A 16,544-nucleotide genomic window follows, 5' to 3' on the forward strand; every position below is an offset into this window, starting at 1 on the left:
TAACCTCTCAGTCTTTGAACCCTATGTCAGTGCCCAAACTGTGTGGTTCTTTTAAATTCCAAATGTGCAGTCATCCCCATGAATTATACCAAAACCCGCTAATATAAATCAGGTTAAAATAATATTATGATGCATTGACCTCAAAGTGCAGAAAACTGTCATCAATGTGAAATTCTGAACAAATTCTAAGATAAATATGATTTGCCTTGAACTCCATCCAAATAATTAATGATTAAGTTCTTATTTCCCCCATTGAATAAACACTCAAAGAGTAAAATTGAACACAGATGTATGGATTCTTTCTAAAGTATGCAGAAATAAGACTTTTTTGATTTACCTTATGTTGTCCATTTTGAAATACACTGGTTTTTTTCACCTTAACTAGGTCAGTGTAAGCCTGGAACCTACTCTCCAAATGGTCTGGAAACGTGTGAATCATGCCCATTGGGAACCTTTCAGCCTGATTATAGTGCAAAGAGTTGTCTTCAGTGTCCTGAAAAATTGACCACAGTGAAAAGAGGAGCCACTGAGGTTTCTGAATGTGGAGGTAGGTCTTGAGCAATATTAAACCAATAGCTCTGGTTCAAGCATTTATTCAGCCCCTAGTCAGAAGCTTGGGGGCATAAGCCCCAGTCCAGTCGCAAGTGTAACGGAAACTGAGCTGACCTCTTTGGGGGATCAAAGGAATGTTGCACCATTAGAGCTGCCACCCTTCAGTTGAACTAACTGACCCTTCAAATAGGTTTAAAATATACCATAACATTATTTCATAGAAACACACAGAGCTGATCTCTGGGCCAATGATGGTATATAAATCAACATCATAAAAATCTATTACTTGGTCTATCCTGTTGTTGATAGACGAGCTTGCTGTCCATTAACTGCTGGCATGCTTCCTACATTGCAGCAGTGACTACCTTCATCAAAAGTACTTTAGGTTTATATTTAGGTTTACTATTGTCACATGTACCGAGGTACATTGAAAACATTTTTTTTTTTGCATGCTATCCAATCAGATCAAATAATACTGTAATTAAATACAATCAAATCAATTTCAAGTACAATTTTAAGTGTAGTGGGTAGAGCAAAGGGCAAGATACAGAAGCAGAATATAGTTGACAGCATTGTAGCGCATCGGTTCAATAGACAAAGTCCAATGGGATAGAGGTGAATCAGGCTATACCATAACTTAAGGAGGACCATTCAGAGGCCTGATAACAGAGAAAAAGAAGCTGTTCCTGAGTCTGGGGGTGCACGCTTTCAAGCTTCTATGCCTCCGCCAGATGGGAGCGGGGAGAAGAACACAAGACTAGGGTCGGAGAAGTCTTTGATAACATTGTAGATGGAGTCAATGGAGGAAAGTCTGGTCTGTGTGATGGACTGGGCTGCATTTGCTCCAATGTATTTGGATTGTGTCCCAAACTCGTGGAAGTGCAATGTTAATACAAGAGTTTATTTTTATACAGTCTACAGATTGTTATACAGTCTATAAAGACAGTTTTTATACAGTCTAGCTCAACCTAAAATAAACATTCCATTTGCCCTCTACCACCTTCTCTGCCTCTTAGACTAATTTAGTTCTGAAAACTGACTGGAATCATTGCTGGTTATTGCTTCCATAGTGATGCTTGAGCTGCTGAGTTTTTCCAGTATTTTATGTTTTATTTCAGCTTTCCACATCTTTGATTTTTAAATGCTAATCACATCTGTAAAAGGCAAAATGTCTGATGTTATAAGAATTAAAAACTGCCTGAATTCATCCAGCAAGTGGGTTTCGACCAAAAAACAATTCATACACAGTTGCCCAAGTAACTAATGACAAAGTAAGACTTTGCTTTAATGACATATAATGTTAATTGTCCTTCGTATTCCCATAGTCTTGCCAATGTCCCAGCAAATAATTACTCCACAAAGTGAGATGTTTCCCATCTTCTAAGTGCTCGAACTGGCCCAGTGATGAGTGCCTCAGGTGCTTGACAGAGTTGTAATGTTGAGAAGCTCCCCTAGGGGGAGCAAGATTGCTTGAAGAAAATATAGAACTCTTGGTTTCTGTTCAATAAAATGAGTGCATTGAATTTTGAAAGCTTACTTTTTTCCATATGCGTAGTGCCGTGTGCTGCAGGTCACGTTTCCCGCTCTGGGATAATGCCATGCTACCCTTGTCCCAGAGATTACTATCAACCCAACACAGGGAAGTCGTTCTGTCTAGCCTGTCCATTCTACGGAACAACCACGGTCACTGGTACCACCTCCCACACCGACTGCTCTGGTAAGGACAAGACACACTTTTTTTTCTAAGTTAAATGACAACAGTGACAGGCAACTAAAGTATCTGGTAAACAAACACAAAACAATATTATTTTTCTTTCCAAGGTTTCAATTCTGGACATATACCAGAAACCGCCAGCCTACTAATACCAACACCTCTGGAGAGCAGACCAAAATCGAGAGTAAGCCAGGTGAGATCTGAATAAAAATATTCAAATGCAAATCACTTCATTAATGTGCTACATTGCATATGATCCAATATGACAGACAATAGACAATAGATCCAGGAGTAGGCCATTCGGCCCTTCGAGCCAGCTTTTTCTCAGAGAGTTGTGAGTCTGTGGAATTCTCTGCCTCAGAGGGCGGTGGAGGCAGGTTCTCTGGCTGTTTTCAAGAGTGAGCTAGATAGGGCACTTAAAAATAGCAGTCAGGGGGATATGGGGAGAAGGCAAGAACGGGGTACTAATTGGGGATGATCAGCCATGATCACATTGAATGGCGGTGCTGGCTCGAAGGGCCGAATGGCCTACTCCTGCACCTATTGTCTATTGTCTATTCTATCAACATATGACGTCCCGCCGTCCCGGGAATTAACCTTGTGAACCTACGCTGCACCCCCTCAATAGCAAGAATATCCTTCCTCAAATTAGGGGACCAAAACTGCACACACGTCTGCAGGTGTGTTCTCACTAGGGCCCTATACAACTGCAGAAGGACCTCTTTGCTCCTATGCTCAAATCCTCGTGTTATAAAGGCCAACATGCCATTCGCTTATGATATGATAGAGGTATTAACTGGATACGTTCCGAAAAGTAACTTTGGGTAACTGCATTTGGAATGGAGATAAGAAGGAATTTCTTTTGCCAGAGGGTGGTGAATCTGTAGAACATGCCACAGATGGCTGTGCAGACCAAGTCATTGGAGTATTTTTAAAGCGGAGATTGATAGGTTCTTCATTAGGAAGCACATCAAAGGTCATGGTGAAAAGGCAGGCAATGGGATTGAGAGGGAAAAATAAATCAACCATATTTGAATGGTGCAGTAGACTCGATGGACTGAGTGGCCTAATTTTGTTCTTATGGTTTATGATCTTACGGTTTTTAGGAACATCTATTTGAACGCTAGAGAATAAAAACCTTTACACAGTAAGTTCTTCAGATCTGGAATGCATTGCCTGAAAGTATGGTGGATACAAATCCTTGCACGATTTTATGAAATATAAGGAAAAAGGATTTGAAGGTAAAATATCCGCAGGGCTCTGGATTAAACGTGGGAGAAAGTGACTGATTGGACTTTTCTGCAAAGAACTGGCACGGTCTCAACAGGCAAAATGCTTTCTTTCTCTGATGTACCGATTCCATAAACCAATGGCTTTGCATCATCGTATTTCATTAAAATTCAATTATCTCTGAAAATATTTTCTCACAATATCAAAGATTAATATTTCGAATATGCCTGTGTTATTTAGATTTTGTTGATAAATTCACTTTTACTTCTACAACCTGTGACCACATATGACAGCATTTCATCTCCTGGCTCTGCTTGTCCTATGGGTGCAGGGCACAGGAATTGTTAGAGCTTGCTCCAGAGTCTAAATTCTACTTTTACAAGATTTGCGTTGGTTCATTGATCACGGCCACAAAGTTCTGCATTTATATTGTACCTATCAAAATGTTAGCACGTTAAAATTCATAATCAATGCAAAGTAGGAAATATGGCAACCAAAGTATGAACCGAGGCATATGATAATTGCCAAATAATCTGTTTATCAACATATTGACTGAGCAATACATCTGATAAGGAAAGCAAGGAGATTTCTTTGACCTTGGTAGGCAGATAGAGCCTCAGTTTAAAAGAGTGGCACTTCCTCAGTTCTGCACTTGATGTGTCAGCTTATGGCTGCCATATTATTCTGGATGCAACATATCCAACCATTATCATGAGGTCCTATAACAAGACTAGTTTGTTTTCCACGTGAAACCAGAAATGTCAAATCCAACTTTGGTACGTAGATAATTCCCATAAAAGCTTCAGGTGCAATCCCTGAATTTCACACAAGGAGGACTGATTAAACAATTTGATCACATGGGAAATAGTGAGGGGGAGGAGGGGTTCACTGATACAGCAGTTGGTGCTGCTGCCTCACAACTTCAGGAATCTGTGTTCAATCCTAGCCTTGGGTTTTGTGTGGAGTTTGTGTGTTCTCCCCAGGACCAGTGTGGTCTCCTCCAGGTGCTGCGGTTTCCGCCCATGTCTCAACAATATGCTGGTTCATTAATTGGCGACTGTAAATGATCCCATGGTGTAGAATTGTATGGAATGGACGACCAGGTTTAAGAGAAAATGAGGTGCAGAGAAATAAGGAGGGGTAATCGAACTGTGGGATTGCTCCCTGGGACCCACATGGACATGATGGGCTGAAAGGCAGAGCCTTGGGCAATGTTGAACAGCAAGGGATTAAGGAATGTGGAGACACAGTTCTATGAGGAATATCTTTAGCCAGCGGGTGATGAATCTGTGGAATTCATTGCCACAGATGGCAGTGGAGCCCAAGTCATTGGATATTTGATAGGTTACTGATTTGTCGGGGTGTCAAAGGTTATAGGGAGAAGGTTGGAGAATGGGCCGAATCTATGGACACACTGATCTGTTCTGTATTTATGACTACAATATGACTGTTGTGCTGCAGCAATGCAAGAATTTCATTGTCCTATCTGGGACACATGACAATAAACTCTCTTGACTCTTGAATCTTGTTTTCTTTTCCTCTTTTCAATGAAGGAGTTCAATGATTGTTTCCTGCACCCATGTCAACATAATGGAAGCTGTGAAAGTATTGGATCTGGATACGTTTGTGTGTGTCAGCCTGGATTTACAGGTGGGTGCAATATTTTCACACACCATTCTTCTGCGCACTGCAGACTGAGGAGCATCTCATTTATATGGTGTGTTGTGCATTAGGTACCAACTGTGAAACAAATATCAACGAGTGTGCTTCAGACCCCTGCCAGAATAATGCAGCATGCCAGGATGGAATTGGAAGGTTTGTGTGCTTGTGTCAGCCTGGTTTTATGGGTAAGTCACCTCTCATTAATTTCTACCGCTGACATAACAGGAAAGAGTAGATTCCCTGCACAGTTTCAGACCTGTGCATTAGCTCTGCTGTAATGGAATTGTTATGTTCTTAACAAATCACGTGTTATAGAAAATAATGTTACAGGAATCGTTTGTTCAATGGGGGAAAGGAGTTTTGGAACTTTTTTGGTTTGGGGAAAAAGACAAAAAATTTCCCCAATAGAATTTTCAAAAATAAAAGTGATTATTTTTGTTACCTGAAGCTAAAAATACTAAAGGCTATATGCTTCATTTTTAATAGACTATAATTGCACGTATCAATAGAAGCATTTGCTTGTCAATTTCAAAGGCCAATGGGTAAAACTGAAGAATTCATTTTCTGAGTTTTATTTAAAACGTCATATTTTCTTACTAATTGTCTTTGGCAAAGAATCCAATGGTCCAGGAAATCATTTCAGAAGAAAATTCCCTTCATGTTTCATGACATAAATCATAACCCTCCAACAAGAAAGAAACAGAGAAAAATGGAAGTGGGCATTCCACTAAATCTTTGTGACTGGCTGTCTTTGAGCTGAATGGCAAGCCAAAATGTCCACGCCAAAATCTTGTGTGGGTGTTTTCCAGGTCAATTCTGTGAAGAAGAGCTGAATGAATGCATCTCCCAACCATGCCTCAATGAAGGAAAATGCATTGATGGGATTAATGCTTATTATTGCAAATGCACTCATGAGTTCAAAGGTAAACTTTTATTCAATTCACTGCACCTTTTGGAAAATAATTCTTCTGTGGAGAAATAAGTAACAGTCTATGGTTTATTCAATGATTGACCAGTTTTGTTGTATTCTAAGATCAATAGTGTGCAGAGAATTTCAGAAGCACCAGTTATGGTATGTTATTGAAGTGATTAGATAGAAAATATAGATGACACATCCGATTAAGTCTTTAGACTTTAGTGTGGGAAGTGCGGCCCTTTGGCCCACTAAGTCTGCATCGACCAGCGATCACCCCATACACTAGCACTATCCTACTCACTAGGGATAATTTGCAGGTCAATTAACCTACAAACCTGTATGTTTTTGGTGTGGGAGCAAACCGGAGCACGTACAAACTCCGTACAGACAGTTACGATCGAACGCGGGTCTGTCACGCTGTAAGGAAGCAACTCTGTGGCTGTGTCACTGTGCTGCCCAAGTCCAAGTGGTCCCTGCTTGTTTCTAGGCTCCACATTTACTTTTCTTCCACCCAGCGTACACTTCTATTCTTTTCTCCCTGTTATATTTATTCAGTTGTTCCCTAAATGCATCTGTTATTCACTCTGGCTGCTCCATGTGGGAATAATTTCCACATTCTCCCCATTCCTTGAGCAATGTTCATTTTTCTGTTGAATTAATTGGTGATTATCTTGTGTTTACAATTCCTAGTTTAATTTTAGTTTGAAATTTCTTCTCCATGTTATCCAACTAAAACCCTTGGCTTATTTCTAGGGTTAGATGCTGAGCCTGGTCAATTCCATGACTTCGCAATTCTGGTCTCATCCTTGTAAATCTTGTTTATGTCTACAATGTTTCAATCTTAGAAAACTTTCTGACTTGACAACTTGTGCGTATCAGGCTGGCATGAGCACAGAAGAACTGCTGACATTTTACCTTCTCTGTAGTCATATGATTCCTGTGCTCATTTTAATTATGTAACAATATATTTTTATTTCATCACAGCCATTCCCATTATTGCTGAATGATTGATCAGCCAATTGATCAATTTACCTGAAAGTAAAAAATACCATGTACATAGAACTAGAATGATTGACATTTGATTAAAAACACATTCCACCTCATTCTTTTGAGATGGAAACCTGCCAACCTCGGCCTATATATGACTGCAGCACCATATTGGACCAGTTGATTCTTAACCACCCCCTCAGTGCCCACTTCTTTCCCAATAATAAGTAGAAATGATCAGTATTCCTCACAGCATGTAAGAGAATAAAGAAAATGGGGCATGTTTAGCCAACAGAGCTAATATGCTAATATTATGATGACACGTCACCCATTCCTTCTCTCCAGAGATGCTGCCTGTCCGGTTGAATTACTCCAGCATGTTGTGCCTAGTTTTGGTTTAAACCAGCATCTGCAGGTCCTTCCTACACATGCTGATATATATGTTTAGTGTTTCAGAAAAAATGGCATCCTTATCAATGGAGCAATCCCTTAAACAACTGAGATCTTTGTGGTCTGGTCTCAGGGATGGGATTTGATCCCACCAGTTTCTGAATTGTAGATGACAGCGTAGCCCCCCCAAATGCAGCCTACAATTGTAGAGGCAAATAAATTCAGAAAGTAGGGATGATTTCTAGGCTCCATTAGGAGAGATTTCATAAGTTCTACTTCTGATTTCATAAATCGCATTCTCATTGTGGTTGTGGTCATTCTTTCTTATTCTTCCCAGGAGCCCAATGTGAACTGGATATCAATGAATGCCTGATGACACCATGCCTCAACAATGGCACATGCCACAACGTGATTGGTGGGTTTCAGTGTGCATGCCGGCCAGGTTTCCGGGGTGACACATGTGAGGTTAACATCAATGACTGCGCCAGCCTGCCTTGTCTGAATGGAGGGTCCTGCATTGATGGTATCAATAACTTCAGGTGAGGACGATTGCCTTGCAAGTGAACTGTAAAGGATTCTGAAGATGTACACAAAAAGCTGGAGAAACTCAGCGGGACAGGCAGAGAAGGAATGCATGATGTTAATTAACCATGTATAAATGTATTACATGTATAAATCGTTCTTACATTCGGGAACATGGTTAATTAACTGGTGGCATTATTTCCCTGTCCTAACGGGCTTTATTTTAGCCGGTGATTACATCTATTCCATCCCTCCCTCGCAAAGATGTGGGATTTCAATTTGAGCGCACTTGATTGAATAGATGCAAGCGGCATGTCCAGCGCCTCTCCTGGGCGCGCAATACACGAAGCCGATGAAATGACACAACTGTCACACCAAAGAGAGACACAAAATGCTGGAGTAACTCAGCTGAAGAGTCAGCATCCCTGGAGAGAAGGGATGGGTGGAGTTTCGGGTCGAGACTCTTCAGACGCACTCTGAAGAATGATCTTGGCACGAAAACGTGGGAGCTTGGGTGCGTTCCGCAAACACCGAGACAGTAAAACATAAATCATCTGTCCCCGTGGCTGGGGTGAATCACCCTGGTGTAGGTGTCAAAGTCCGGGGATGGGGGGAATCACCCTGGTGTGGAGGTTGGGGTCCGATGGCGGTGCATCGCAGTCAGTGACTGTGGGACGCTCCCGCGGGTGGAAACGGAGGTGAGAGAGAAGGGGGAGAAAAGGGGAGAGAGAGAAGGGAGAGAGAGCGGGGGGAAGGGGGAGAGAAGGGGGAGAGAGAGAAGAGGGGAGAGAGAAGGGGGAGACGGGAGCGTGGGGTACATTTTCCCACACAAGCCATAGGTGACTGGGCAGTCTGTACCCAAGCACCAAGTTGAAAGTGGCCGAAGTTGTACATTCCTTGGGACAGCCCCCACTCTCCCACGGCCACCCTCCGCGGGCTGCGGGTCGGGTGGAGCGGAGGTTTGGGACAATGTTCATGCCTTCACAGTGATGTGATGGACACGGGGGTCTGGACCAATCGCTGACAAGTCCCGTCCCCGGCTACGTCAAGTCCGTTATTGGACGTTTCTGTTGAGCGGCAGTTGGTCCTTTGGCCTGTAGGCAACGCTGCCTTTCGGGTAGATGGCCTTTCGACAGAGCGGCTATTCGGTAAATTTGCTTTTAGGCGTATCTGACCTCTTAGTCCTGGGTCTCCTCCATGGCCAGAGCGAGCAACACTGGAAATTGGAGGAACCACCTCATATTCCACTTGGGGAGTCTGCATCCTGGGGGCATGAACATTGAATTCTCCCAATTTTGTTAGTCCTTGCCGTCTCCTCCCCTTCCTCAGCTCTCCTGCTGTCTCCTCCCATCCCCCAGCCTTTGGGCTCCTCCTCCTTTTTCATTTCTTCTCCCCGCCCCCCCACCTCGCATCAGTCTGAAGAAGGGTTTCGGCCTGAAACGTTGCCTATTTCCTTCGCTCCATAGATGCTGCTGCACCCGCTGAGTTTCTCCAGCTTTTTTGTGTACCTTTGCTTTTAGGCAATGCAGCCTTTCATTTTGTAGCATAGCAAATGGAAAATGCCTGACTATCATTGGGATAAATGTGGCTTTAGCTGTACTGATGTTGAATCCATCTCACGGATATTTTTGTTTCCATTCATAAATATTCTGGAAATAAAGCTTCTGAGAGTTTTTAATTATTGATTTCTTTATTTAGATGTCAGTGTCCTGCAGGCTACAGTGGTGTGGTCTGTGAAACCGACGTGAATGAATGCGAGTCCAATCCATGCTTGAACCAGGGGGTGTGTACCGACACACTGGCCTCATTCATCTGCAAGTGTCCACCCGGCTACAGTGGGACCCGATGTGAAATGGGTAAACTCTTGGGCAGCTCAATTTTATTCATAGTGCATTACGATGTCTGACCAAAGCTGAACAGTTGCTATGGTACAAAGAGCTCTGAGGGGGGGAGCGGGGTGGGTGCGTTGGTGACTGGACAGATGCTATTGACTCTGGATCACAAGAGTAGAGCGCATAATATTGAGTTGACTGTCCATCCAAAGCTGCCTCCTTATCCGTCTTCTATTATTTCATGCCTCATAATTCATTACCCTCTCCATGTAACTTTCAAAATAAATAACGGGATTGCAGAGTGTTCTGACACGGAATGAGGCTGTTCTGCCCATTGTTTCTACTCACTAAGAGAGCGCAATGCAGCCTAATCCCATTTTGCAACTTTTGTTCTATAGCCTTGTCAATCGTGACACATGTAGTGCTTGCACCTTTTAAATATGATGAAGTTTTGTGTCTTCACAGCTCTTCAAATTGGTGATTCATCTTCTACCCTCGTCCTTTTACCAGTTACCTAACTCTATACCTAGTTACTAATCTTTCCTAACTGGTGTTGTATAGAGTCATGACATAAACTTCTTTGCTCTCATATTCCATGCCAGAGGTGATGAGAAAAAGTATTCCATCAGAAATTATTCTAGTTCTGATGCAAAGATGCACAGAACAAATGTATTTAATTGACGTGCAACAATCCCAAATTGGAGTTCCTCAATTTTATTTCTGTTTTAATTTAATTGAGTTTGTGTGACGAAGTGCCACAAGGCTCAGTGCTGGGACCCCAGTTATTTACAACACATATTAATGATTTGGATGAGGGAATTAAATTTAACATCTCCAAGTTTGTGGATGACACAAAGCTGGGTGGCAATGTGAGCTGTGAGGAGGATGCTATGAGGCTGCAGGGTGACTTGGATTGGTTGGTTGAGAGGGGAGATGCATAACAGATGCAGTATAATGTGGATAAATGTGAGGTTATCCGCTTTGGTGGCAAGAACAGGAAGGCAGACTATTATCTGAATGGTGTCAGATTAGGAAAAGGGGAGGTGCAACGAGACCTGGTATGCTTGTACATCAGCCACTGAAAGTAAGCATGGAGGTACAGTAGGCAGTGAAGAAAGCTAATGGCATGTTGGCTTTCATTGTGAGAGGGTTTGAGTTCAGGAGCAAGGAGGTCCTATTGCAGTACAGGGCCCTGGTGAGACCGCACCTGGAGTATTGTGGGCAATATTAGTCGCTTAATTTGAGGAAGGACATTATTGCTATTGAGGGAGTGCAGTGAAGGTTCTCCAGGCTAATTCCCGATATGGCGCGACTGATATTTGATGAAAGAATGGGTCGACTGGGCTTGTATTCACTGGAATTTAGAAGGATGAGAGTGGATCTTATAGAAACATATAAAATTCTTAAAGGATTGGACAAGTTAGATGCAGGAAAAATGTTCCCGGTGTCGGGGGAGTCCAGAACCAGGGGCCACAGTTTAAGAATAAGGGGTAGGCCATTTAGGACTGAAATTCGGAAAAACGTTTTCACCCCGAGAGTTGTGAATCTGTGGAATTCTCTGCCACAGAAGGCAGTGGAGGCTAATTCAATGGATGTTTACAAGAGTTAGATTTAGCTCTTAGGGCTAAAGGAATCAAGAGATATGGGGAAAAAGCAGGAACGGGGCACTGATTTTAGATGGTCAGCCATGATCATATTGAATGGCAGTACTGGCTCGAAGGGCCAAATGGCCTACTCCCCCTATTTTTCTATGTTTCTATGTTTCTATGTAGTTCTATATTGAAACAATGGTCAAATCACTTTTGCTTTCTCATTGCATGTCATCAGATAATTATGTCATCTTTCTGTAGAGTTGCCCTCCAACTTTAACCTGGATTTTGATGTTTCGGGGATCTATGGCTATGTTCTATTGGATAATGTCTTGCCAACACTCAGTGCACTGACCTGTGCTTTCTGGATGAAATCTTCTGACACCACAAACTATGGGACTCCGATTTCTTATGCCTTGGATAATGGCTGCGACAATGCATTCTTGCTAACGGATTACAATGGGTAAATTCTTCTACATTAACTACAAATAATTGCTATTCTCATTGTTTTCCACCTGTTAGAAATGGATCTTAAGGGCCTGTGATAATTATTTTTATTCTCAAAGATACGTGCTGCTTGCAATAAATCTGTTCCCAGACGCAAACGTTTCACTCCAAATGCAACCCTTACACAAATTGAATCTGAGACCGAGCCATGAATTAAAAGTTATTCTTAATGTATGATATTGATCGCATGCGATGGTCTATGCTTTACTCCTTTCGAAAAGTGTAAAGTACCATGTAGAGGTTGAAACTATCAGCTGTATTTCTTCAATGGAAGCTGAATGCACAGAAATATGAGTTACTGGAAGTACAATGGCAGAAACCGAATGCCACACCATAAAATATTGAAAACGTCCTCAGAATGTTATAATATGATCCTTAAAGACTTGATAAATAAAATATTGCCAATCCCCAGCCATTACAATATCCAATAGTCTATTTGTTCTGGCTAAAAAGCATCATATAACAGTGGCTACTGTTCCTCGAACTCCCATCTATTTTCATTGAAATCATATTTTTATTATGCTGATAGGATGTTTTAACATTATAATATCCATATTTAAAGATTTAAATTTAAAGCTGAATGACTATGTCACTATAGATATTAATGCTACTAAATAAAGTTTAGAATTTAGAGATATAGCGTGGAAATACCGACGACCATCGATCATCCATTGACTAGTTCTATGTTAAGTCACTTTAGCATCCTACACACTCACAGCAATTTAAGAAGCTAAAGGAAGCTAAAAGTTGGTGATATTATTGAGGAATGTTGATGATGAATCTGACGGACTGCGGTGTGGCTTGTGAATAAAATGCCCAGCAACCACGGAGCAATATTTAATGGAACATCAATAGAGTGGATTGCTTTGTCAAACTGCTTGGCAGCCCGACAAATGGGGAGCATTCCATCACACTCCTGATATGTCTTGTAGATGGCGGACTGATTTTGGAAAGTTAGTAAATCAGTCACTAGGCACAGGATACCCATCCTCTGACCTGCTTCTGCTGTTTTTGCTGAATTTATAGGAATTGATCATAAACGATAGGATGTTAGATTCCATCTTGCTGGAAATACTTTGAATGTAACTTCCCATGTAACCAGCACTGGTTTGAACATTGACCAGGTCTTTCTTTGTACAGTCATGGGCAGCTTCCATATCTGAGGGGTTGTGAATATTACTTAAAATTGTTCAATTATAAGTTGTTCTCCACTACTCCACTTCTGATCTTGTAATGAAGAGAAAGTTATTGATGAAGCAGCTAATGATGGTTGTGCTAAACACCTGCAATATTAAATGGATGGAATTGACAAATTGATTTACAAAATAATGTCTTCACAGCATTTGTCTCAAATCTAGCATGTTGATGATATGGTGCAGGCAGATTGGCACTGCCTCAGAGCTGAGCTAATAATTATTTCCCTTTCTGCCAACCAGTTGGGTGTTTTATGTCAACGGTAAGGAAAAAGTAACTGATTGCCCATCAGTCAATGATGGCAATTGGCACCACATCGCAGCCACGTGGAATAGCACAGATGGGGCATGGAGAGTTTACATAGATGGGAAAGTCTCTGATGGAGGCAAGGACCTTTCCACTGGGACAAGCATTCCAGGTAATATATCAACAGTGTTCCTGTGCACGTTTCATTAATATCTGGTTGCCTTTAAGAGGTTTAATAAAAATAAAATGCCCATCTTTATTTGTATATGGTATAAGCTTGATAGTGACGAGCAATAGCGCTCCTTAGAAATCTAAATATTCAAACATTAAAATGGCATTAATTCATGTTCATTGCCAGTCTTTTTTCAGTGGAAAAATGACATGGAAACATGTAATCGTCCCACAAAGTCCATGTTGACCATCAAACACCTGTTCATACTCGCTCGATGTTATCTCACTTTCGCAACCATTCCCTACACACCAGGGACAATTTACAGAGGCCAATTAACTTGCACATTCTTGAGATGTGGGAGGAAACACTGAGCACCCAGACAAATTCCACATAGTTACAGAGCGAATGTGTAAACTCCATATAGACAGCACCCAAAGTCAGTATAAAGGCCAGGTCTCGAGCGCTATGAGTCAGCAGCTCTACTATTGGCGTCAATGTACCGCCCTTGTTCTTGATGTAAGTTCCATCCGGTTTATTTCTATTGTAACCCTACAGAATGTTGATAAATTGATGTAACAATTACAACCATTGCCATTTTGCCAGCTTGATCGAAGTTGTTGTCCAAACCTGGCAAATCTCAATTTAGATTTAGATTTTTTTGCAGAATCCCATAACACAGATTTGTAATTGCTGCCCCAACCATGAAACTGAGGCTGGAAGTTTGTAACATGTTATTGAACTCTCCGCAATGGGTCACCATCTTGAGGGACATTTGTGAGTTTTGACAATTTTGATGATAAAGCTACTGCTTTTTAATTTTCTAATGATTTTTTACTTACTACCAAAAAAAAGATTATCAGAAAGGATATCAGGTAATAACTCTGGGTGTCTTCAAAGTAGAGCCATGGGATAGTCTGTGATCACCTGAGACGGGAGGCAGATGTTGGTTTAACATTTATGTGAAAGAGTACCTCTGACACCACAGCACTTTCTTGCAACTCAGCTGAAGCAAAAGCCTTGATTTTGTGCTCAGCTCTCCAGAGTGGGATTTGAACCCGCACCCTTCTGATGCGGATAAGATAACAACATATTGAGCCACAGCTGACAGCATTTCATTGGCAAAGTAAGACAGATACAGTGCGATACAACAGATTATGAATGTGGTTGCTCCCAGCCTCTTGGTGAACCAATAACAATGAAATGCATAGGAAGAGGTTGTTTGGAGCTTGAAAGTGGTGAGTTTCAAGTGAAACTGTGCCAGTCCAGACAACAATGTGATTTCCCCAAGGTAGCTTCTTCAAGGACTCCAAATAAAGTGAACATTTTCAATGATTATTTCCCAACTATTGCCTAGTGTCTACATGAATTATAAGATGATTTGAGATGCCACATTTAGCATACAGTATGAAGTCTGGTCACCCTATTGCAGGAAGAATGGCATCAAATTGAGAGGGTGCAAACATTTTTTATAGAAATGTTATTGGGTCTGCAGGGTTTGAGTTATAGAGAGAGACTAGATAGGCTGTTTTATTTTTCCTAGGAGTGTAGGAAGCTGAGAGGTGACATTATGGAGGTACAGTATATAAAATTATAAGGAACATAGATAAGGTGGATAGCTTCAGTTTTACCCCAAGGGAATCTACTGTAAAACATGATACGTAGGTTTAAGATGAAAGGGGAAACGGTCAAAAGGGAACCGATGAGTAATGTTTTCACATAGCGAATAGTATGTATATGGAACATGCTGCTAGGGGAAGTGGCAAAAATAGGTACAATTATGACATTAAAAAGGTACATGGATAGGACAGGTTTGGAGAGATATGGACCAGGTGCAGACAAATGAGACTAGCTCCATTAGGCAACGAGTTGGCCCAAAATGCGTGTGTTTTGACCTCTACAACTCTATGAAACTTTTTCCCGGACCCAATAAGCACGGATCAACAAAACAGAAATGTTGGAAGAACTCAGCCAGTCAAGCAGCATCTGTGGAAAGAGTAACCAGTTAACATTTTGGGTCATTGACCCTTCCTTAGAACATAAAATCTGGCTCCAGCTGAGTTCTTCCTGCGTTTGTTTATGTTCCAGAATCCTACACCTGTAGGTTTATTTGTATTCCATGTATTTGAAAGCTGAATTCATACAACAAGGAAACAAAAAGAACATGTGAAAGTTTTGGTGGTACGTGTGCAAAAGGATTTAGAGTGGATTATATTGGATTAGCCAAAAATGTTTTACATGAAATTGAATTGACAACTTCTGAAGAGTAACAGGTAACTAGTGCTCAAGGAGTTGTGTGACCACCAGGGGGAGTTCAAAGTATGGTTGTGCGGATTTTGCAAAAACAATGTTTCATGTAGTGTTTGATACAGTAAATATCCCTTTTTAGGGACATTATCGAATAAATGTTGGTAGGAGCCACAGAAGGTAGGTTTTAAGGAGCACCTTAAATGAAATAAAGAATTGAGAAGCTCCATGGCCTGGAGGAGAAGAAGGGAGTGGAACTGGAGAGCTTAGGGCTTGGGCAGGGTAGTTAGAATGGTATCGAGGTGGGCCGGAAGAAGTTACAGCTAAAGAGAGATGCAAGATCATGAAAGGATAAGTAATATATAATTGAGTAATTTAATATCGATATAACGCTTGTCTGACTATTGTCATAACTTGTTATTATCTCAGGGTGGCTCATCGAGCAATCCTTCTTCCCTCAGGCTACGTTCAAAGTTTTTCATTACCGACTCTTGAGTTGTTTTATCCTGGAGATTTTAACTCCTGGAGGTTCTCAACTCTCACTGCCTTGTCCTCATTCATCCCCCCCACTGATCAACTGACACATGTAAAATTGACATTTCTCTGAGGTCTGTCCTATGTTTTCCAGGAATGTCAGATTAATTTCCAGAGCCTGGATTTAAGCAAAGTCATGGTTGGGGAATAATACTTTTGTGTGTAATTAACCCTTCAGAGAGATGGGCTTGGGTTGTTTGGCAGGCTGCTGAGAGGGTTGTGCGATGATACCCCCAGAAATAGAGCAGGCAGA

At 41.5% G+C, this 16,544-nt stretch overlaps 1 protein-coding gene across 1 annotated transcript in view; it reads left to right on the forward strand.

Moving 5' to 3' along the window:
- svep1 (sushi, von Willebrand factor type A, EGF and pentraxin domain containing 1) overlaps positions 1-16,544 on the forward strand; it is a 161,374-nt gene that overhangs the window by 89,919 nt on the left and 54,911 nt on the right. The window contains exons 18-27 of the mRNA XM_055630810.1: positions 386-547; positions 2,108-2,269; positions 2,374-2,459; positions 5,050-5,146; positions 5,230-5,343; positions 5,968-6,081; positions 7,789-7,990; positions 9,672-9,829; positions 11,656-11,857; positions 13,338-13,513. Coding sequence (XP_055486785.1) covers positions 386-547; positions 2,108-2,269; positions 2,374-2,459; positions 5,050-5,146; positions 5,230-5,343; positions 5,968-6,081; positions 7,789-7,990; positions 9,672-9,829; positions 11,656-11,857; positions 13,338-13,513 — 1,473 coding nt within the window. The remainder of the gene's footprint in view (positions 1-385; positions 548-2,107; positions 2,270-2,373; positions 2,460-5,049; positions 5,147-5,229; positions 5,344-5,967; positions 6,082-7,788; positions 7,991-9,671; positions 9,830-11,655; positions 11,858-13,337; positions 13,514-16,544) is intronic.

This window comes from Leucoraja erinacea, chromosome 3, assembly GCF_028641065.1.
Source record: "Leucoraja erinacea ecotype New England chromosome 3, Leri_hhj_1, whole genome shotgun sequence".
Classification (NCBI taxonomy): Eukaryota; Metazoa; Chordata; class Chondrichthyes; order Rajiformes; family Rajidae; genus Leucoraja; species Leucoraja erinaceus.